The sequence below is a fragment of the Triticum aestivum genome, chromosome 6D, assembly GCF_018294505.1.
Source record: "Triticum aestivum cultivar Chinese Spring chromosome 6D, IWGSC CS RefSeq v2.1, whole genome shotgun sequence".
NCBI classification, from domain to species: Eukaryota; Viridiplantae; Streptophyta; class Magnoliopsida; order Poales; family Poaceae; genus Triticum; species Triticum aestivum.
Window position 1 is genome coordinate 105,035,267 of NC_057811.1, and position 24,295 is coordinate 105,059,561.

At 45.4% G+C, this 24,295-nt stretch overlaps 2 protein-coding genes and 1 pseudogene across 2 annotated transcripts; 2 read left to right on the plus strand and 1 right to left on the minus strand.

Annotated features, from left to right (window-relative positions):
* The first annotated feature begins 720 nt into the window (after positions 1 to 720).
* On the plus strand, positions 721 to 2,764 carry LOC123142501 (receptor-like protein 2; annotated as a pseudogene).
* Positions 2,765 to 15,600: 12,836 nt separating this feature from the next.
* On the plus strand, positions 15,601 to 17,712 carry LOC123143881 (receptor-like protein 2). The gene has a single exon (XM_044562878.1). The coding sequence runs from the start codon at positions 15,613 to 15,615 to the stop codon at positions 17,710 to 17,712; it is 2,100 nt and encodes a 699-aa protein (XP_044418813.1). The 5' UTR covers positions 15,601 to 15,612.
* Positions 17,713 to 20,807: 3,095 nt separating this feature from the next.
* On the minus strand, positions 20,808 to 23,733 carry LOC123142502 (uncharacterized). Its single transcript, XM_044561393.1, has 8 exons — positions 23,665 to 23,733; positions 23,464 to 23,577; positions 22,948 to 23,232; positions 22,599 to 22,859; positions 22,298 to 22,341; positions 21,913 to 22,084; positions 21,130 to 21,389; positions 20,808 to 20,865 (listed from the first exon to the last, which is right to left on the minus strand). Exons 1-8 carry the CDS (start codon positions 23,731 to 23,733, stop codon positions 20,808 to 20,810), a joined length of 1,263 nt encoding a protein of 420 aa, XP_044417328.1.
* Positions 23,734 to 24,295: the final 562 nt, after the last annotated feature.

Here is a 24,295-nt window from a genome sequence, read left to right on the forward strand (position 1 = left end):
TGTATTGCAGATAATACTAGGCAATTATGACACAGCACTGACTACACGGAATTAGGAAAGCTAGGGCAAGATTCTGGGGGAATCATGCAACCAAGCCAGCTTGCATGGCATGCATCCTACCAATACGAGCGAAGGGGTGCCAGATGCCGAAAAGAACAACTAGGTTTGAGCAGCATTAACAATCTAAGCAAGGCCATATGACGATAGCTACAACACACCATTCAATCAATCAACAGCACTTAGGTAATGGCAGTGGATCTAGGAGACCAGGGTAGTGGCAATGCTCTCCCTTGACTCTTTGGCAAACTGCACACTCATGTAGAAAAGTTTCAATCTCCTGGCCTGGCGCCAATAAAATAGCTTTTTTACCCTTTGATAAGTAGCCACAATGCCTGAATGGCCTCCTATGGGAGAGTTGTGATCTACATCTTCTCTAAATCATGTACGTGCGTCAACCCTGACATCGATGATGGAGTTTAATTGCAAAGCTGATAGGATAAGAGGTCAGACTAAGATTAACAAACCAGTTTGTGCTTGGAAGTCAGACTCGTGAATAAATTAGTGGATATGCAATAGCAGCTAATCTTTGACCAGATTTTCTTATCATCATGATGACCAGAAGGGATGAAATGAGACAGAGACCAGAGCAGGTTGCTCCTTTCCTCTCTTGCTCTTTCTTCAAGAGAAACTAGTACTTCAGCCTGGCAGATCAAAGCTTACGCTTGTGGTTTACAGGCTAATTTCTAGTCGCTCACGTAGGTAGTGATTTCACATACCTTTCTTTGGGCTGACTATTGTGCTACTAGTCTCCTTGGAAACAGCAGTCAATCCTAGACCCATTTCTTTTCCTTTTCTTGAGTGCGACCTGAAAGAGGATCAAACAAAACGGAGACATGAGCTGCCTGTTCCATTCCTCTCGTGATCTTCACCAGCCCATTGGTTCCCTTGCTAGCTTCTTCAGAAAGCCATGCGGTCACACCATTGCCCAAACAGGATCATGTTTCCCTTGCCTTTTCTTGGATTGGCTCTTGTGCTGCTGATATCCCTGGTCCCTCCGACCAGCTCCTGCACGGAGCAGGAAAAGAGCTCCCTCCTCCAGCTCCTTGCTGGGTTCTCGCAGGACGGCGGCCTCGCGGCGTCTTGGCGGAAGGATACGGACTGCTGCACTTGGGAAGGGATCACCTGCAGCCCTAACAGGACGGTCAGTGATGTTTTGTTGGCCTCTCGAGGTATTGAGGGGTCCATCTCGCAGTTCCTTGGAAATCTCACCGGCTTGTTGCGCCTCAACCTGTCGTGCAACTCACTATCCGGTGGCTTGCCGCTAGAATTAGTGTCATCCAGCAGCATCATTGTCCTTGACGTCAGTTTCAACCGCCTGACAGGAGGACTGAGCGAGCTGCCATCTTCAACCCCCGCACGGCCTCTGCAGGTAGTGAACGTCTCAAGCAACTTGTTTACAGGAAGGTTTCCATCCACATGGGAGGTGATGAAGAGCCTGGTCGCGCTCAATGCCAAGAACAATAGTTTTACTGGGCAGCTACCAACTATACTATGTCTCAGCGCACCATCTTTTACTGTGCTTGAACTCAGTTTTAACGAATTCAGTGGAAACATTCCTCCTGGACTCGGTAATTGCTCCATGCTGAAATTGCTCAGCGCTGGCTACAACAACCTCAGTGGGACTCTTCCAGACGACGTCTTCAAAGTCACCTCGTTAGAGCACCTCTCTTTACCTAACAATTGGTTAGAAGGAGCACTCAATGGCATCATCAAGCTCAAAAATCTGGTCAGCCTTGATCTTGGGGGCAACGAGCTTAGCGGCAATATTCCAGAATCCATAGGTGAGCTGAAGAGTTTGGAGGAGCTGCATTTGGAACAAAACCACATGTCAGGGGAGCTGCCATCAGCTCTGAGCAACTGCACACAACTCATAACAATTAGCTTAAAGGGCAACCAATTCCGTGGAGAACTTACCAAGGTCAACTTCTCAAACCTGCCCAATCTAGAAAAAATAGATCTTCTGCACAATAACTTCATCGGCAACATTCCAGAAAGCTTATACTTGTGCAGCAAACTGACTGCACTACGGCTCTCTGGCAATCATTTACATGGCCAATTGTCAGAAAAGATAGGCAATCTGAAGTCTCTCTCGTTTCTATCAGTTGCTAACCTCTCCCTTACGAATATCACAAGAACACTTCAGATCCTTGGGAGTTCCAGGAGCCTGACCAACCTTTTTATTGGGTCCAACTTCCTGCATGAGGCTATCCCAGAGGACGACAGCATTGATGGTTTTGAGAATCTTCAGGTTCTTTCTATGAGTGATTGTTCATTGTCTGGAACAATACCTGGTTGGTTATCCAAGCTCACAAATTAAAGGATGCTATTTTTGCAAAGCAATCAACTAACTGGACCAATACCTGAATGGACCAGCAGCCTGAACTTGCTCTTCTATTTAGACATATCAAACAACAGCTTCACAGGGAAAATTTCAACTGCCTTAATGGAGATGCCAATGCTAAAATCAGACAGGACTGCACCAAAGGTCTTCTTTGAACTGCCCGTTTATCTTTTCAGTCCATTTATCCAATACCTCAAACCTGGTGCTTTTCCAAAAGTGCTTAATCTAGCCATCAATAATTTCACTGGTGCGATCCCGGAGGAGATCGGTCAATTAAGAGCACTCGCCGCACTCAATTTAAGCTCCAACAAATTATCAGGAGAGATCCCTCAAGCGATCTGCAACCTCAGAAACCTCAATTGAACTTGAAACAAGACTAGCTGCTACAACAACAATTGAACATCACGCCGCCGTAAAAGGGATCCTGAGGTTGCAGATCGCTTGAGGGATCTCTCCTGATAATTTGTTGGAGCTTAAATTGAGTGCGGCGAGTGCTCTTAATTGTCCCGCACGCGCTGATTCGAACTTAAAACAAGACTAGCTGCTACAACAACAATTGAACATCAATCAGGCGTCCCAATTTTTTTTCCTCGGAACCTTTTTTCCAGATATACCTCGTGAGCGCGCGGCACTGGGCTTGTTTCCCTACCCTCCGGAGTCCGTCCTCCAGCCCGCTTACCGAACTCGGAGCAGCTGGCCCGCCGGGGAGCTCCGGGAAAGGGGAGAGGGCAGGCTTGGTTCGATTTCTGCCTGGCCTCTGGCCACCAGAAGTGGGAGCACCGGTGCGGCGGTCCTCAGGACGCCGGCGCACTGAGTTGGGCGCAGGACTCGATGTTGGGCCGTACGGGGAGCAGTACTTGGGGTTGGCTTACAGATAACAGTTTGGGCTGGCTTCATCTTGGGCTTCAAATTGGGTGGGCTTAGGGATGTTACAATGCCTAAAAAAAAGATAAAATTGGTTTCGGAGTTGATTGATAGCTCGTCGGCCAGTTGGCGCGAGGATAAGGTGCGAGCGGTATTTTTGCCGATGGATGCTGATATTATTTTGAAAATCCCACTTTGTACTAGAAGAGTTGATGTTTTCTGGGCTTGTGGAGAAGATGGCAGAGGCATTTTTTCAGTTAAATCTATTTACAAATTTTTGCTCACTATGAAGCTACAGAATGAAGCATTGTTACAGCCAGTTGGAGGACATTCGAACGCTGTCATGGAAGAGAGGGCATGGACGTCATTATGGAAGATCAAGATACCTTTGAAAATCAAGGTTTTCTTGTGCGGACTTTGCCATGAAACCACTTCAACGACAGCCGTATTACATCGCAGAAATATGTCGACCACATCTGTGTGTGCTTTCTGCGCCGCGCAAGATGACTGGAAACATGCTTTGATTGATTGCATTATGGCGAGGAGCGTGTGGTCTCTCTGCTCGGAGGAAATTGTGGAAGCTATGGTTGATAATCTGACAATGGATGCAAAAAACTGGTTATTTACTATGCATGAGACATTGTCACACGAGCAGTTCACCCGAATGATGGTGACCTTATGGGCCATTTGGCGATCAAGGAGGAAAGCCATCCATGGAGATATTTTTGAAAGCCCTTTTGCAACTCATTCTTTTGTCAACTTTTTTCTCAGAGATCTACAGATAGTTGAAAGGCAAACTCCGACGCAGCCACATATGCCCAAAGCACGACCAACAGCTTGGTTGGCATCCCCGGAGGGTCTTGCGAAGGTTAATGTTGATGCAGCGGTCTCTGTAGAAGGAAGTTTCGGAGCTGTGGCGGCAGTCTGTCGGGATCAGAGAGGAAAATTTCTTGGGGCTTCAGCTGTCACTTTCAGACACATAATTGATCCTAACACGCTGGAAGCATTGGGAGTACGTGAAGGGCAATCTTTAGCTGACGATCTTTACGAGAACCGGGTTCATATTGATTCAGATAGCAAGATGGTGGTGAATGACATTAAGGTGAACTCGGCAGCAGGGTATGGAGCCATTCTACATGAAATAAAAGACCGATCTAGGAATTTCTTTTGCTGTAATATAGTTCATGAGTTTAGGAGCTCGAATTTCGAGGCTCACACTCTCGCTAGGCATGCTTTAGGACTCGGTTTTGGTCGCCATGTTTGGTTAGGCCGACCGGGGGAGCTTCCCTTTCCTGTAAACATTTTGGAGATTGAATAAAGCTAAGCGAGAGTGTCGCAAAAAAAACATGCTCCTTTTTCTTTTTTTTTTAGGAGGGGGGGGGGGGGGGCTTTCATTACATAGGATGACTACAATCAGCAGCTACAATGCTAGCAATATCCTCTAAGGAACTTTCATTGCCAAGCCAGCACAATGTTGTAGGAGTGTGACTAACAACATTTGCATGGCAACTTATCTTAGCTAAGCTTACTTATTGTACGTATTCCTTTTGGTGGTCCACAAATGATCAATTCTGATTCTAAAAAAAATGATCACTTTCTGACAAGTTTTTTCCTACCAAAAAAAAAAAGGCTTACAAGCTTTGCAAATAGTGCTAGTGTTTTGAGTATACACATATTAATTATTTTATTTTTATTTTAAACTAATGAAGTGGGTTCCAAGATATGACACAAGTGGGCATTTACACGCAATGATATACACCCCTATAAATAAGTGTAGAATGATTACACCCCAAGTGTATATACGATTGGTTGCCATGTATTTAGCCGAGCCGAGCTAGAGAGAAGTTGGTATGAGCTTTTGCTCGTCAAACTGAGCTAGGTGCACTGTTGTATGAACTTATACAAGTTGACCTAGACTAACTCAATTGTACATATCTTAACCTAGAGAGAGTGAATTACATAAAACCACCACATTTGGGGCTTCGTTTGCGGAAAACCACCTAGTCACTATTTTTTTGCAAAAGTCACCGCGCATTCAGTAATCATTTTGAAAAAAGCACTGATCGAGTGATTTAGCTAATTTAATCAATTTCTGACAAGTGGGGCCGGATTGTCGGAAGCTGAGTTGGCAAAACATTTACAAACGCCCCCTTAGATCTAGAAAAACAAAAGCAATCAAGCCCCTCCCCCTTACCCCGTCGCCCCACTCGTCTGCCACCATGGCGGCCTCCGGCTCCCAGCCCTAGCCGTTGTCCGACAAGGAGGACGACGAGCTACCCGGCTCTGGTGTGCCCCAGGCGGACCAGGTGGTGTTGGCGAGCACGGACGCGGTGGCCGCCGCGCGGGGATGTCCATGGCGTAGAGGCCGCGGAGGTTGGCGGTGGAGCTGGCCGGTCTGCGACGAGGGCGGACGCGCAAAGGTTGTTGTAGATGGTGGCGTTGCAGCTGGATTGCATCAGGGCGCGCACCGCCGGTCCCGGTGGCACGGCCTCCCTCCTCCCGCGAGCACGCGCATCGGCGAAGAGAAGGACCGCCTGACGGCTCCAGTGAGGCGGCCGCCCTTCTCCCGCGCAAGCACGCGCCCTGGCGAGGCGTCCTCCCTCCTCCCGCGCGAGTACGCGCCCCTGGCTTCCGGCGAGGCGACGTCCCTCCTCCCCGCGAGCACGCGCCCTGAACTCCGGTGAGCACGCGCCGCTGACCTTGCGAGCGAGCGAGCCATTCAACACGTCGCGGTACAGCCCGCACACGCCGGTCGCGTCCATGTACTGGCCTCATCTCGAGGTCGCACGGAGCCTGTAGCGGTGGTCGCCGACGTGCTTGTCGGCGGCGGCGACGTCGCCGGAGTGGCGCCGGGGGTCGGCCAGCTCGGGCTCTCTCGATCGGATGGGATCGAGGCAGCGGGCTCTGCCGGGCATGGTCCAGGGGGCTGATTGCTTTTTTTAAAATCTACTAGGGATCTGGGTATGATTATTTTGCTAAGTCAGCTCCTTACAGTCGGGTCCCATGTGTCAGAAATTGATTAAATGGGCTAAATCACCTGATCAGTGCATTTTGCAAAATGATTACTGAATACGCGGTGTCTTTTGCAAAAAATTAGCGACTAGGTGGTTTTCCGCAAACGAAGCCCCAAATGTGGTGGTTTTATGCATTTCACTCACCTAGAGACCACATATGTGCATGTAGAAGTAAAAAAATTTATTAAAATTTCAGTTGATGTCTTGTGTTTCCAGCAAGTTGTTTAGCTGAGAGATTAACAACTCTAGTAACAGAAAATAACGACTCCTGCAGTAGATATTGACAAAGCATGACACTCTCAAGTGAGCTGCTCAGGAGCTGCTCAACTGAGCTCAATCCAAATGTGAACAATAAACAACATTGGAGTATGTAAACACTATGGTTATCACAAAACTTGATTCTGAACTACAACACTGTAGGCAACGTGTTTCCCTTTTAACTTACCTACTACCAAGAAAAACAACACATGCCCACCAAAATTACATTTTTTTTCAATAACCTTTTAGAAGTTATACTGATAGGTGTTCTGGTCGGTAACGATAAGTAATATTAAATATAATAAATTCAGCGGTGGCCAATTGAAGTTGAGAGAATAAGCTAAATATTTTTTACTTTGCTTTTTTATACTGAAATCGCCTATATATAACCATATGCAAAGGGTACATCTCTTTATTCCACAAAAATATTATGTCCATTGTTGGGCATACCTCATCTTCGTCATGGTGTCCTCTCTCCTTCACACCATACTTCTCCACGGGCCGCCAAGGAGGAGTCGCACCGCCAACCGCCCCGCTCTCCGCCCTAATTCCCTCCCCTCGTGTTCGTGTCGATCTGCCACCCACCCCACTCTCCGCTCTGATCCCCTCCCCTCACGGGAAATGTGGTTGTTCGGACTATTCATCATGTTATCTCCAACATATGGGCCCAACACAAAAAACCCACCCCACGACGCATCATTTCCTTTTTCTGCCGGACCCTCCCCTTCCCACTCAGTTTCTCACCATAGAGGGACATTCCTGGCTGGAGCCCTCTCCTTTAAAACCGGATAACACCGCCACACCATCACCATGGCACCCTCTCTCCTTCTCACTGTAATTCTCCACAGACCACCAAGGAGTCCCCCACCAACCGCCCCGCTCTCCGCCCTGATCCCCTACCCCATGTTCGTGCCGATCCGGCACCCCCATCAAGGGGTAAGAGGCGTGTGCCACCCGTGACGCCCTCCCCCCCCCCCCCCCCCGCCGACGCCCGGAGCCAAGAAGGAAGATCCAATGTCTCTTGTGTCATTTACACATTGTAAACATACAGTTAAATGCCATGCATTCCACAAAAATATGATGTCCATTGTTGTGCACACCTCATCTTCGTCATGGCGCCCTCTCTCCTTCACACCGTACTTCTCCACGGACCGGCAAGGAGGAGTCCCCCACCAACCGCCCCGCTCTCCGCGCTGACCCCCTCCCCTCGTTTTCGTGCTGACCAGCCACCATCCCGCTCTCCGCTCGGATCCCCTCCCCTCGCGGGAAATGTGGTTGTCCGGACTATCCATCATGTTATCTCTAACACGTGTGCCCAACACAAAAACCTCACCCCATGACGCACCCTTTCCTTTTCCTGCCGAACCCTCCCCTTCCCGCTCGGTTTCCCGCCATAGCGGGACATTTCTGGCTGGAGCCCTTTCCTTTAAAACCGGATGATGCCCACCTCACCTCCACTATGGCACCCTCTCTCCTTCACATTGTACTTCTCCACGGACCCTGAAGGAGGAGTCCCCCACTACTAGGGAAAAGCCTAGCAGCAGCGTGGGTTTTAGGACTATCAGTAGCGCGGGCAGGAGCGCTACTGGTACGGCGCTACAGCTAAAGGTTAGCAGTAGCGTTGGTTAACCACACTACTGCTACACCAACTTAGTAGTAGCGCTTTCTCGATGCTGCGCTACTGGTAATTACTAGTAGCGCTTCTCCCAGCCCGCGCTACTACTATTATTCCGTATTTTATTTCTTTTTTATTTCATGTTGTATTCATACACCTCTATACAAGTTTTCATACAGCAGCAATTTAGAGATTGTTTTTACATCATAATGAGTTATTACATCATTGAATGAAAGAACTGTGGACTAGTTTCAAGTGGATGGACATCCACTTGAAACTAATCCACGGTTCTTTCACGCAATGATATAATAAATATCATCATCATCATATCATTAACAACTTATCATCATATCATTAACAACTTATCATCATAATACATCATTGTAATATAACACCTCCTCATGATCATCGTTTTCATCGATGAGACATCACATAGCAAGTTGGTCACTAGTCATAATCACAACTACTCCTCATCATCAACTCTAACACATTGTACCACATAATAAACATATTGTACCTCATAGGACCTACTACATTCTCTTAGGACCTACTATATTCTCTAAGGTAAAATAGCAAAAAACAAGATAGCCCCTGGCTCTCCATTATGGAGAATGCAGATTATCCTATCTCCAATTCTTGCCTTTCGCTTAATGTTGCTTCCAAGAACCTCCTTACGAATGTCCAAACATTTTTTCCACTCTTTGATTAGCATGTGTTCACCGGTTCCAGAAATCCGATATGCACAGGTGAGATCTGTAGGATGACCTGGCTGTATGTTTAGAACTTCAAGGCGACCATTGTAATACATCGGATGAGGCACACAATCCATCGGGATTTTCTGTTGAAAAACATAGTAATAACTTCGTAGTTAGCAATGATGTACTAGTTTTAGAAGTATGCAAAAGATGCACAGATGTCGTAATAGTAAAAAATCTTACCAGGGTATCTCCATAGAAGTTACCGTGGTTCAACACGTGCACTAGTGGCACGTATTCACCATAATTTGGAGGAGTTCGATAATAGGTATTGTAATTCTCAAAGAAAGTACAAAATGCGATCAGATGATTTTTCTCCTTATAAGTTAATTCGGAGCCATCGGTGTAGTGGATTTTGTCTACCATCTTCCGCGCATTCTTTGAAGAATGAAAATAAGCTGTCAACTATTTTTAAATAAACAATATAAATTAGTTAATAACTATGTTTGAGAAACTCACATAGCGGTAGAATCGGAAGCGTATCAACAAGGACCCAAATGTCCATATTGTTTTGCTCGATATCAGGATCACCAAGATCCATGGTGACAATCATACCCTCATAAAAACCATACATTTTGCAAAGTGCTTCCCAATTTTGGCAACCAAAATGGGTTACGCTCTGAGAATTGTACAGATTTACTTCAAAATCCATATCATGATGGGTCCTTAGGTGTATTTTCTTTGTTTCAAAATTTTCATGGTCTTCAAAACCCATCCTCTCCAAGACATAGCGTCTTGCATGGCATGGGATAAGCTAGTCGAATTGTAAAAGATGAAAATTAGACGTTGAAATAGTTGAAGTCGTGCTTAATTACGAAAAAAAACACTTGTCGTCGTTGCGTACCGTTTCAACGTCGAAAGTCTCCTCGAGCTTAATGCTGAAGCACCGATCATCGTCCAGCTGAGGGCACCTGTCGCACAGACCTCGATCGTCGTGGCACCAGCTGCACTCTCCTGGGAGACTTTCGTCATCCGAGTACGACATTTCCTACGTTCATAATTCAAAGTGCTTCCCAATTAAATATATGTACTAAAAAACCTAAATTAGATCATTATTTTTCGAGAAAATCCAGGCCACTCGATATTTCCTACATATTCTAGCACAACTCATGCCAGAATTCACGGAAAAATCCAGCATGACCTTTGCTAAAAAAGGACATATCGAGCGCCTGAAATTTGCCGGAACGGAAATTAATCAACACTCCGGCAAAACATAGGCCACTCGGAGGTGTAACCTGAACATGACCGGCCACTTGGGCAACCACATATCCTATTTGAGCAACACATGATATACATGTTTTTATCTACATCATCTATATCTTATAGGACTCATATTGACATGAAGATTTGGTTGGTCTCACTTCAAGGTCGGAGGGGGTCGGTGGAGGAGGGAGGAGGGACTCCTTGATTTCTGCAAAAGCAAAAACCCTATAAGTTATCACTAATACATCCCGAATAATTGCTTAAAATAAAAAAATAACAACAAATATGACATGTTCAACTAGTTCTATTAATTCAACTAGTTCTTACTAAATATAAACTTACTATAAATAGAAAAAAAACTAGTTCTTTCTAAAAATAAAGTAGTTCAACTAGTTATATTAATTTTCTTACTAAAAATACATTAGTTCTATTAATTCAACTAGTTCAACTGGTTTATTAATTTACTTACTAAACTAGTTCAACTAAAACTAAACTAGTTCAACTAGTTTATTAATTTACTTACTAATTATTTTAAACACTTACTAAATAAACTATTTCTATTAAACACTTGCTAAAAATTCTACTACCCTAGTTCTACCCTAAATTTTCTTACTTCTATTTTATTCAAAACACCTAAAATAGTCGAAAAAATTATTCTATTAAAAAACCTACATTCTACAATGTCTACATTCTAAAATCTACATTTAAATTACCTACAATTTGCAAGAACAGAGACAAGGGAGGGAGGGAGGAGAGAGGAGGGGGAGGGGGCGTCCGGAGGAGGAGGGGCCGGTCGGAGGAGGAGGAGGGGCGGTGGGAGGAGGGCTGCCGGCGGAGGAAGGAGGAGGGCGACCGGAGGAGGGAGGAGGGGCCGGCCGGAGGAGGAGGAGGGAGGGGCGGTGGAAGGAGGGCTGTCGGCGGAGGAGGGAGGAGGGGGCGGCCGGAGGAGGAGGGAGGAGGGGGCGGCCGAAGGCGGAGGGAGGAGGGCGCGGTGGGAGGAGGAGGGAGGAGGGCGCGGTGGGAGGAGGAGGGAGTACCTCGGTGGAGGACGGACGACGGCGGCGGCGGCGGACGACGGGTATCGGCGCGGGCGAGAGTGACTGAGAGGGAGAGTGAGTGAGAGAGGGTCGGTCGCGGGGGGAGGATAAGGTAGGGTTAGTAGTAGCGCGTGTCCGAGAAAAGCGCTACAGCTAAGGAGAATAGCAGTAGCGCTGTGCGAGGATACGCGCTACTGCTAAGTTGGGCTAGACATGTGCGCCCAGTTCAAACATAGCAGCTGTAAGTGCATCTAGTGCCCCTTAGTGATTTTGGTGTATTGAAGACTTATAGGTTAAGGGACTAATGTGTTTATAAGTGTACACAGGTCTATAAGTCTATCAGGAGTTTGATATTTACAGAGAAAGTCGGCCCCTAAAAATGAAGTTCTTCGACTGAAGACTTTGGATTTCTGAAGACTTTCTGAAGACTTTGAAAGTGAAGAAATTGGTGTGACCTTGAAGACTTGGTATTCATTTGAGGAACATGAAGCGTGAAGACTTTTGTTTTCGTAGTTTCATTTTATCTTTCTTGAGTCATAGGAAACACCGTACTGTTAAAGGGGGTCGAGGAAATACTAAGGAAAAATTTCCATGTGATGCTCAACTCAAAATCCTACACCTACCAATCCCTTCGAGTGAAGCCATTGGAAATCTCATACAGTTCAGTCATATCCTTCAGTGACAGAGACGAAGTTCTTCTGGTCTCTGAGGAGTTAGGAATTCGCCAGTGCGGATTGCCTACACAGTGAGGAACATGATAGCCCTGAGGAATTTGATACTCAAATTTCCGACCGTTGTTGTGCTATGCGCCAGCTGTCCCAAAATATCTACACACCTAACGGTCATATCATTGAAGGGCATTTATGTCTTATCATGTCGGGCTGCTCCCTATGCTATAAATAGCCGCCCCCTACAACCACTAGCTGGTTGGCTGCTCCGAGAGAAACTGACATTTGTCATTTGAGAGCATCCCATCCTGCGAGGACTTTGAGCGAAAATCATCAAGTGAGGAAAACCCAAACCCAAACACCTACAAACCCAAAGTGATTGAGCATCACTGAAGAGATTGATCCTGCGTGGATCAGACGCTTGTTACCTTTAAAGACCGTGCTTCTTCCAGACGGTTAGGCGTCATGGTCTAGAGCATCCAAGAGGAATTGTGGATCGCCGAGTGACCGAGTTTGTGAAGGTTCGGAAGTCACCTGAAGACTTACCACGAGTGATTGGACGAGGTTTGTGTGACCTTAGTTCAAGGACAATACAGTGAGGACTGTGTGTCCGGGACTGTGTGTCCTCAGGTTTAAATACCTAGCCGCTCCAACCAGATGTACAACTGAGACAACAGTTGGAACTGGTCTACCAAATCATTGTCTTCACCAAGCTTACTGGTTCTATTTCCTCAACTCTTTCATTTCCTCATTACTGTGTTGTGTGCTTGTCGTATCTGTGTTTGAAGACTTTGACTGAAGACTTTCTCAATTTCCTCAGTTCAATTTCTTCAGTCTGTTTGTCTTCATCCTGTGCTATCTTGTGTTTACGCTTTCTGTACTCTGTGTTTGTCTTCATTTCATCATGATGACCATACCTATGTTCTGCTATGCTTACTCTTGAGTACTTATTCCGCTGCAAGTAGTTCTTCACTAAGGAATTTCCTCACCCGCAGTGAAGAATTCATAAAAATCGCCTATTCACCCCCCTTCTAGTCGATATAACGCACTTTCAGCAGCAGCGCTTTTTGCTTGTACGCGCTACTGCTAAAGTTATAGCAGTAGCGCGGTTTATTTACGCGCGCTGCTACTAAGTAGCAGTAGCGCATGATTTTGTCCAGCGCTACTGCTAAGATGCTGTGTATAAGGTTTTCCCTAGTAGTGCCCCGCCACCACCCCACTCTCCGCCCTGATCCCGTCCCCCGTGTTCATGCAGAGCCGCCACCCCCATCAATGGGTAGAAGGCGAGCGCCGCCCGTGATGCCCCCGAGCAAAGAAGGCAAATCCAATGTCTCCTGGGCCATTGCCATGTTGTAACATATAGTTGAATGTTGTGCATTCTAAAAAAAAAGTGATGTCCATTGTTGGGCATGCAACTCATATGCCATTGTGCCCGTTATTAACTCTCAAAGCAACCAAGCAATGCATTTGACCTTCTATTCTAAGTAAAAGATTGTACAGACTTGGTGAAAAAAATGAATTGCTCGCTCATGCAATTTGCCCCAAATCCATCTTTAATGAAATGCAATTTGTCACATTTTCTAAAATAAAAAAACTATTCCGCTCAGACAACCATAACTGAGAAGAACAACACCAACCCCCATCCAGATCCACAGCCACATCTATCGCATAATATAAGTAGGAGGCCCACATGTTTCCACATAATTTCAATGGGACAAGTGAACATCCCACATAATCTCACGTGAATGATAGAATCATCTAAATTGTTGTACCGAAACATAATATTGACACTTCAAGTAACCTACCACTGATGCTAGTTAATTTCCCATGTGCTGCAACGAGGGCATATATATTTTAGTAATTTAACATTAACTGTATCTTGCATATATATTCAAAATCTTCTTAGACACCAGACTACCTTGATGATTTCTTTTTTACCGGTAATTCACTCTCTTTTATTCCTTTTTTTTCTCTCAACAAAAAATGTTTCTCGGAGTGACATGTGAACGGATATACCGACAACCATAATAAAATATCAAGAGCTAAAAACTATTCAATCAAAGAATTTAAGAATGTACCCATGATGCATTTGACATTGATTCCTTTTCATAAATGTGCCTTGTGTTATCAAACATTGATTTCTTTCCATAGATTTGGTCTTTAAAGATTGATTAGGGATCACCGTGATTGATTCCTTTCCATAACAACATTACTAAATTTGGCAGATAAAAACCGGATTAAATAGACCATCACCAGTTTAAATAATCAATGGGTGAGGTTTAAGCGAAATGGAGGTGACGCTACCAAGTCACCATGCAATACATGTGTGCTGATTCTGATAGTACGCTGAGGCGAAACCAACCTATTGGTCATAGAAAAAATGAAGCGAAAAAAAGAAAACCAAAAAGGGAACATAGAAAAAAAAAAGAAAAACGCACGCACGCGTCAGAGGGGCCAACCAACTTTGATTATGGTTGATGTTTTGGTAATATTTAATTTGATTTGGGTATGAGTAGTGGAAGGTAAGTAAAGTTTGAAGTTAGTTGAGATTTTTTAAGATCTGATTTGAATGAGTTGATGCATGAAGTTGTTTCGAAAAAGTGTCGATTTGATTGAGTTAATGCACATGTCAAATGGGCCTGCCCAAATTGGTTCTTGAGCGAAATGCCATCTGTAAGATGCTCGCGGGCGTAATATAGAGTTTGCCAAGGGATAATGGAATGAGGCGAGACTACCAACTCCCCTTTAGAAGTAGAGATTATATTTGTTTAAATGGGTTGCCCCACAGGTTAAAGGTCATACATGTATTTAACCATGCATTAACCTTTTTGAGGTCCATAAACCAAAAGAAGAGGAACACCTCTTTGTCTAACCCACAAGATAAAAATGGTTTGTCTTTTTTTTTCTTGCGGGGACCCTACCTCTTTTTTTGTAGGGAGCAGGAACCCTACCTCTTTGTCTAACCCATAATATTTGAACCTCAATCTTGCTGCTTAATTGTTAAAGGCTTACTCTTGATGAAACCACTATACTTTGCAACCGTGTCAAAGACAATCTGCTATGTTCATAGACACATGCCCGTCAGCTGACGATTTGAGAGGTCCGGCTGTAGATACTTTGAGCGTTCACAGACACATGCCCATCAGCTTACGATCTTCTCCTTCCAAGTGGGGAACTGTGACTCTGTGAGGTGGACTTTTTGTACAAAGCAATAAGAATTCGAGACCTCCACAAAGTCGTGAAGTGGTACGCGTGCAGTTGCAATCTCCAAAGTCTGTTGTCATGCTTCTGTACATCATAATAATCAGAATAATTTGTAAGAGAAGATTTGCATCTGAGTAGCAGCAAACTATAATAGCATCGACGCTGAAATGTTATTAGCCACATGTACAATGATCCATGACATATATGCACTCCCATTGAAATACAATGACACTCTACTTGACACGAAATATTATAGCCACTCAACTACCAGTGAGACACCGGTAGTCAACACTCGACTTAACACGGCATCAGAAATTTAATATTCAACAAAAAAATAATATTATTAGCAACTCAGAAAAAAATTAGGTGGCATCAAAATGACATCACCAAAAAATTCAAACAGAAATATTCAATAAACTGACAGAATCCGAATGGACGGCTCTTATTTTTTATTTAGGAAATGGTAGTTTAGCATGCTTTCAGAATGGACAGTTTCAGGAAACTGTCAAACAAAAATATTCAGAATGGGCAGTTCCACCACAACACCATGCAGCAACGGTTTTTCATACAGCAGGTACACCAAGAAATCTCACATGCCTTCCCTTGGCTTGGCTCTCGTGCTGCTGGTCTCTTTGGTCTCTCCGACCAGCTCCTGCACCGAGCAGGAGAAGAGCTCCCTTCTCCAGCTCCTCGCCGGGCTATCGCAGGACGGCGACCTCACGACGACGTGGCGGCACGGCACCGACTGCTGCACATGGGAAGGGATCACCTGCAACCAAGATAGGAAGGTCACTGATGTTTCGTTGGCTTCTCGAGGCCTCGAGGGGCCCATCTCGCCGTTCCTTGGCAACCTCACCGGACTTTTGCGCCTCAACCTTTCCCGGAACTTGCTGTCTGGTGGCTTGCCACTGGAATTAGTGTCATCCAGCAGCATCCTTGTTCTTGACATCAGCTTCAACCGCCTCACAGGAGGCCTGAGCGAGCTGCCATCTTCAACCCCTGCGCGGCCTCTGCAGGTACTCAACATCTCAAGCAACTTGCTTACAGGCATATTACCATCCACAACATGGGAGGTGATGAAGAGCCTGGTCGTTTTTAATGCCAGTTCCAACAGATTTACTGGTCAGATACCAACTACACCATGTGTTAGCGCGCCATCTTTTGCTGTGCTTGAGCTCAGTTTCAACCAACTCAGTGGGAACATCCCTTCAGGACTCGGTAATTGCTCAGTACTGAAATTGCTAGGTGCTGGCTACAACAAACTCAGTGGTACACTTCCAGATGAACTCTTCAAGGTCACCTCGTTAGAGCACCTCTCGTTACCTAACAATTGGTTAGAAGGAGCTCTCGATGACATCAGCAAGCTCATAAATCTGGTCACCCTTGATCTTGGCGGGAATGAGCTCAGCGGTAATATTCCAGAGTCTATAGGTGGTCTGAAGAGATTGGAGGAGCTGCATTTGGAACACAACAACATGTCAGGGGAGCTGCCAGCAGCTCTAAGCAACTGCACAAATCTTGTAACAATTGACCTCAAGGCAAACCAATTTAGCGGAGAACTTACCAAGGTCAACTTTGTAAGCCTGTCCAATCTAAAAAAACTAGATCTTCTTTCCAATAACTTCACCGGCACAGTTCCAGAAAGCATATACTCCTGCAGCAAGCTGACTGCACTACGGCTATCTTACAATCCTTTCCATGGTCAATTGTCAGAAAAAATAGGCAATCTGAAGTCCCTCCTATTCCTATCACTTGCTAATAACTCTCTTACAAATATCACAAGAACACTTCAGATGCTTAGCAGTTCCAGGAGCCTCACCACCCTTTATATTGGGTGCAACTTCCTGCATGAGACCATGCCAGAGGATGTCAGCATTGATGGTTTTCAGAATCTCCAGGTTCTTTATATAAATCATTGTTCATTGTCTGGAAAAATACCTGATTGGTTATCAAAGCTACCGAATTTGGGGATGCTATTTTTGCAAGGGAATCAACTAACTGGACCGATACCTGAATGGATCAGCAGCCTAAATTTTCTCTTCTCTCTAGATATATCAAACAACAGCCTTACAGGGGAAATTCCAAGTGTTTTAATGGAGATGCCAATGCTAGAATCAGATAATACTGCACCAAAGGTCTTCTTTGAGCTGCCCGTTTGGAACAAGAACCAATTTCTGCAATACCTCACGCCCAGTGCTTTTCCTAAAGAGCTTAATCTAGCCATGAATAATTTCACTGGTATGATTCCGGAGGAGATCGGTCAGTTACAAGGACTATTTTCACTTAACTTGAGCTCCAACAGATTATCTGGAGAGATACCAGAACAGATCTGCAATCTCACGAACCTGCAGATGCTTGACTTGTCTGGTAATCATCTCACTGGTAAGATTCCAGCTGCATTGAACAATCTGCACTTCCTTTCCAGATTCAACATTTCTAATAATGACCTAGAAGGCCCTATTCCAAACATGGGCCAGTTCAGCACGTTTCCGGATTCTAGCTTTGGTGGAAACCCAAAACTGTGTGGCCCTATGGTTGCAAACCATTGTGGTTCGGCAGAAGCAAGTCCAGTTTCCATTGACCCCATAAAACAGATTGGTAGCGAGGCCATCATCTTTATGACCGCCTTCGGTGTTTTCTTTGGAGTAGGAGTCCTATATGATCAGAAAGTCTTAGCTAGACATTTTGGCTGAAACCATGTAACCGTTATCACCGTTCACAAATGGTTAATATTTGTAAATATTGAGTACAGAATATAAGAACATTTGACTCTGCATTCCAGCAAAGAAAATCTACAGGGAAAGCACACAAGAGGCGCTCCAATGATAACTTATCACAAAAATGTCATTTTTCATCCTTTGTAGCCTCTCCTGCCTAAAGCTGATTAGGTAAAGGACATTTCATTCCATTCTCTCCTAGTTAAAGCTGATTTAATAAGAATACTTTTCTTTAGTGATAACCAGAAATAAATCTTGATTTTCAGAAGTACTCTAGCACTTATATTAGAGTCAGATGTTTAAATTGCCATGTGTAAAGAGCAAACCAGAAGCCTTGCCAATAAGACCAACTTTGTGTCCCTGTTGTTGTCAAGTAGAACCCTGGAGCAGGTTGACTTTATTTGTTCCTACATAAGTAGGGTGCCTCGCCCGAAAGCATCCTCTTGAACTGCCAAACTAAATAAGTTAGATATAGAAACGCCGAGGAAGCACTAATTTCAGAACAATCATACACTGTTTCATGTCAGAATTATTTTTACCTATTCTCCCACAAGCTAACAGTATGGTGCATAAGAAAGCGAATTAGGCACAAAATCTATTATCGATTGTGAATATGCATCATGGAGATCATGTCACAACAGATGTACCATGATAAAAAAAAACAATGAAAATATATTCTAGGCATGAATAGTATATCAAGTTGAAAATGTCTAGCACAGGTAGCATAGTATAGCAGGGGCAGGTATAAAAAAGTGCATCAGATCATCCTTGAATTACATAGGAAGGTAGCTTATTCTAGTAGAAAGCCAATTATGTTTCATTGCCAATGTCAATCGCTTCCGAGTATTATAGGCTAAATATGTCAGCTATCCAGGCACTTAATACTCTTAAGGACATAATATTACAACCTCAAGCATGTGAGATCTGTTTTGCACGAACACGGCCCGCCTAAATAGTAAATACTAACCATGACAGTATGTTGTTTTGATGTATGAATGCAGTTATAGAAAAGAATCATTTTATGAGTCAGATTAGTCCAGTATAAAATCATTGAGGGCCAAGGCCAGAAACAAATATAAGCATCTCCATCTCAAAATTACACATACACAGACCTCATTATTTTTTGAACAATGACCATTCTAGTTGGCTTGTTGGCATGAGGTAGAGGCCAAAGCTTGCTTTACAACACTGCCTTCCAACCACAACAAAACTATTGTCGGGATAAAGGTTGCAAGCTTTAAAATGAAAAGGTTTGCACTCGCTCTAAGATACATTTCATGCAGCTTACTGTAAATGAGAAAAATAAAATGAAATGATTTGGAAAAAAAAACTGCAACCTGAATTTTTTTGCATATGTAAAGAAGCAAATGCCATATCAACAATATCAATCAGCTTCAAATACAAAACAAATATCCCGGGCAAGACTAGCAAAGCATGTCACATATGTGTCCATAAGTTGGGGGATTTCAAGCAGGTCAAGCAAGGTACTGTGGTTGGCTAGTAATGCCTGGTTGAGCTTCCCCTGTTCCAAAATTTGCTGAGCGGACTCGACAAACTCAGTGCAACCAGATGTTACATTTGGTATCTCCTCTACCTACGACTACAATAAGCCGGAAAAAACAATATTGTCAAACAATCCATATCCTACTTCCAACATGGCCTGAATCATACTATATGACAGCATCATATTTGGTTGGCATAAAAGCTGCGCCAGGAGCTGGTGGAAAATTCACCTTCCACTTGCATAATTCCATTTCGCAGTGTTGGTGTGAGAGACATTGATTCAACAGACTTGGTGGCTGGCGGGCCGGGCTCCTAGCAGCAGCAGCAGCAGCGCTGGCTCGTCGACCCCCAGGTTGAGGTGCTCTACCACGGATCAGAGCTTGATGATGGCCGGCGGCGTCGGGGGGATCTGGCCGCTGGGCGACGTGAGACGCACCTGCGGATTAGCCGGGGGGCGCTGGGCGACGTGAGACGCACCTGCGGGTGAGCCGGGGGCCGCAGCGACGGGGAGAGACGCCGGTTGTACGGCGACTCGGCGGCAAGGTCGAGCGGGGTCGGGGAACGCGGCTCCGGCGGCTGCCCGCCCAGCGGCGACAGATGCTTGCGCGCCCGATCAGCGCCGCCGCGGGAGAGAGAGAGAGAGAGAGAGAGAGAGAGAGAGAGAGAGAGAGAGATGCAGGATGCAGCCATGCGTTTCGTCGAACACTTTGCGGGCAAGGACCCGTACCACTACCACCGCGGCAGACGCCTGCTACTCCCGCAGCGCCAGAAATCACATATTTGACTTGGGGCAAAATCAAATCACAAACTGACCTGCTTTCGAAAAAGTTTTACTCTGCTGACCCTTCCGTGTGGCGCCCGACAGTTAGGCGCCGCACACTACTATACAGCGCCTCTGCCTTAAGCGTCGCACCTCCTGCCAGCGTGGCAGCCCTGGTCCAGTTGCGGCCCCACAAACAGCACTGCAGCGCCTAAGGCTTAGACGCCACACTTGTAATGTGCAGCGCCCGTCTCTGAGGCGCTGCACAGTCTGTGTTCCACTTAGACTGGCCCCACCCTCTCTCCCCTCCCACCCCCACCCCACACACCCCACCCCACCCAAACCCTTAGACTTGCGCCCCTCCTCTCTTCCCCTCTCCCCCCTCTCAAATCCTTCTGAAATCTTGCAAATCCGGAGTATTTGACCGTGGATTTCGAAGCCAACCCCTCCCTTAAGGTAATCTCCTCCGATCCCCTCGTTTTCATCCATAGGAATTGTCACATTTGCCCAAATCTTGCTACTTTGGGGAAACCCTAGTTTTGGCTTGGATTTGCAAATTTGTGTTGAATGATGTTATGCTTCTTTGCTAATTTGGTATGGTTATGCTTCTTTGAATTGTCTTAAGTTATGAACTCATCGGCATAAAATTTGTGTTTGTTCAAATTGCTGTGATGCTGCAGTCATTGTAAGTATTATGTTGTTCCGGTGAAATGAATGTGCTGTAAACTCTGTTTTTTTCAGTAAACAGCCGTGCAGCGCCCAGAACACAGGCGTTGCACTATACCATGCAGTGCCCAAGGGATAGGCGTCACACAGTACAGTGCAGCGCCTGTCTGTTGGGCGCTGCAGTGTTGTTAACTGCCAAACTGCAGAAACAGATGCCATTTTGGCCTCATGCAGCACTGACATAACTTGCTACAACATAAATAAAATTACTGTAGACTGCACACACTGAACAAAGACAACTAATAACTTGAACATCACATCATTTAGGACAATTCAACATTACTACTAGTTCGCAAACACAAATACCACACTAGTAAGAATTCACCAACATATAACATAACCTCACAAGTTCATCGACCTAATGAAACGGCTACAAGAGCACTAACAAACACAAGCACTAATGCCTTCCGCGCGTGTTCCTGGTGCCACGCTTGCAGGCAATCTTCTTCTTCCTAGGTGGACGAGGCTCCTCTTCCTGCACTTCCTCCTCCGCCTCCGCCTCCGCCTCATCATCCAAGCTAGCCATCCGCGAGGTCCCTACGACCACCTTTGGGTTGCCTCTGTTGTCAAAGTCGTTGGGCGTGTACCGGCGTCTGGGCTGCCTAGGCTTGAACACATATGGGGACCGAAGTTGAGCGTCCGCCAAAGTCATGTCATCATCAAGCTCATGGCCCTATCACACAATCAAACAATATGGTGAAGACCGGCGTCGTAATCAAGTGAGAATCACATCTAAAGGATTAGTCATACCTCTTGGATGACCACGCCATCATCATCCAGATAAGCATATGAGGAACTCACATCGTCCCCCTGATGGTGAGATGAGGGGTCTGATGGTGTACCAGACCTAGAGGCAGATGGTTCATCAAATTCGGGATCACGGCAACCGAGAAGATTCGATAACCGCCTTAACTTCTTGGCCTGACGCTGTAACATGAACACGTGTGGAAGATATCAAACTCCGCAACATAGACTGGCTCTCATAGTGAATGCGATATGTACCTTGAGGAATGCTCGTAGTGAACCATCATCATTGCCTTTTCCAACCAGTGTGTTCTCGAGAATAGACTGGCTCTCATCAGCTGCTTTCTTGATCTCGGTGCGCTGCGGATGAGAAAGAATGAACACGTTAGCCATTCAAACATGGGTAGTACGGCCAACGGGAAAGTAAAGAAGGAACACTTTACCACATAGTTAATCACCGGAACAGCAGGGACTCCTTGCCCTACCCTGACATCTCTGTTGTACTTCCCCTTTGATAGATCCTCAAAGTTTACGGGTTCTTCAAGAATATCCTCATTATATGCTGGCGGGCATATCTCAACTCGAGTATTTTCAAGAAGCCATCGTATGTAGTTATCAAAAGCAATTGGGTTATGCTCACGAAGCTGGGCGCGTGCACTACTACGAGCTTGCTCCATGCAAAGCTGGAAGCGGGTAACATACGAAGCATGATGCTTGTCCCAGTCCTTTATCTTCCGCTGCCTTCTCCTGTCCAACCTGCATGGTACAATACCAAACATTAGCAAAATCAAGAAGGACTGACGATGCTTAGTCAATACGCTCTCTTACCTATGAAGTGCTTTGTCCGTATCCACCCATTCCGGCGGGTGAGGCTGGAACAGACCAAACTGACGAAACACGCGATGTGGCAAATGAAACTCAACAGCCCAGTTGCATATCAGTGGGCACCGCATAAGCCAGAGATCCCTATCCGCAAGCACATCGGGTTGATGCTAAACTCCGGGGTGTACCCAAGTCTGTCATCGGCGCCATATGGCTGCCATTCCACCTATGAAATAGGGCAACAATGCAAAATTGGTGACTTTTTTCTGGCAAACATGAGAAATGACTGAAGTAATGACCTCGTTACCTGCTCAGGCGTAATCGTGTCCAACTCGGCAACGTACTTCTGGTACATGAGATTGACATCGTTCGTCATCTCGGAAACCACATCCCACTTGTAAGCCCAAGTGGGGCGCCGTAATTCGTCATGTTCATCTTCATACCAAGGATTAAACCTGACGCTCTTCGGGCGTCCAACAGGCAGACGCTCCCAGCTCCATACAGAAAGTAGAAGCATATTACCACCAATGCCTGCACTATCTGTGATCCTGCAACATGCATCGTCCAGCTGCATATGAAAGAAAAACAATGTTAACTTGACAGCAAGCTTGCATTGCTAATGAAGAAATGAGTTGATCACAAAACAGACCAACTACCTGTCGATACAAGTCGGCAAGAGTCGCTGAACCCCAGCTCCATTTGCTATCGAAGACGGTCAACGCCTTCAGCCACATCCATGGAGCGTTCTTGCTAGTGGAGTCAGGAAACAAAGTCCTCGACACAACATACCACATGTAGACACGAGCATGTGTCTGGATCACATCATCAGTGGCATCCGGAGGGCACGTCGCAAAGTGAGTTTGAATCCACGTGAAAGCAGCTCCGACTGTTTTCCTTTCCCTCTTCTTCTTCTCTTCTCCCTCCTCTACATCAGCCTCAGCCTCAGTAGGAGCCATACCGATAAGAGCAATCATCTGCTCGCGCCACCCATCAGAATCGGTGCTCATACAGAGAGGCATCCCGTCAATAGCAAGACCGGTGATCAACGAGACATCCTCGAGCGTCACGGTCATCTCCCCAGTCCGAAGATGGAAACTATGCGTCTCCGGCCTCCACCGATCAGCAAGAGCGGACACCAATGGAGCGTTCAGATTCGGCGTGGACCGGCTGACCAACTGAATCCACGGGAGTAGTCCTGCCTGCTTGATGTACAGTGTGTACCGCTCATCGTAAGGCATGGCAGGACCAGAGACCCCGTGATACCGAATCTTCAAAGGTTCAAGCTTCTGCAAAAAAAAGTAATGACAAATCTTAGGGCATGTAAATTTCAACTTAAGGCAAATTTGCAAAATATTTAGATTACTCGTTATTACCATCTCCTTCTCGCGCATCATGTAGGCCCGGTGTTTCGTGTCGTAGACATCGTCGAGAAGCCAAACCATCCTTACAAATTACAAACAATAAACATATATGAGTTCATCTCAAATATCGGTAAACACTCAACATTTCATATGTGTTCATCTAAACATCTCATATGTATTCATCTACAAGAATCTCAACATCTCCTTCTCACACAATGAATAAATGATTGTAAATTATCATATATATCTAGTATGTCATATGTGTTCAAGTAAATCAACATCTCATATTTCAAATAAACTAAACATTTCATATATATCTAAAAAAACTCAACATCTCACATATAGCTACAAAACTCAACATCTCATAATTATCTACAAAACTAGGCATCTCATATATACCTAAAAAAATTACAATCTAGGTTTCACTAACAAGAATCATATAGTGTGTGTGGGGGGGGGATCAAAGGTTCCACCTAATTTTGGGCAAACAAAGATCCAAACCAAGCAAATCAAAGGTTCCACCTAATCTTGGGCAAATCCCTAAAATTGCAACGCATTTACGGAGGAAAAGAAAGGGAACGGAGGAGTTTACCTAGTAGGAGGGCTGGAGATCGAATCCGGGCCTCAAAACGTCAGATCTGAG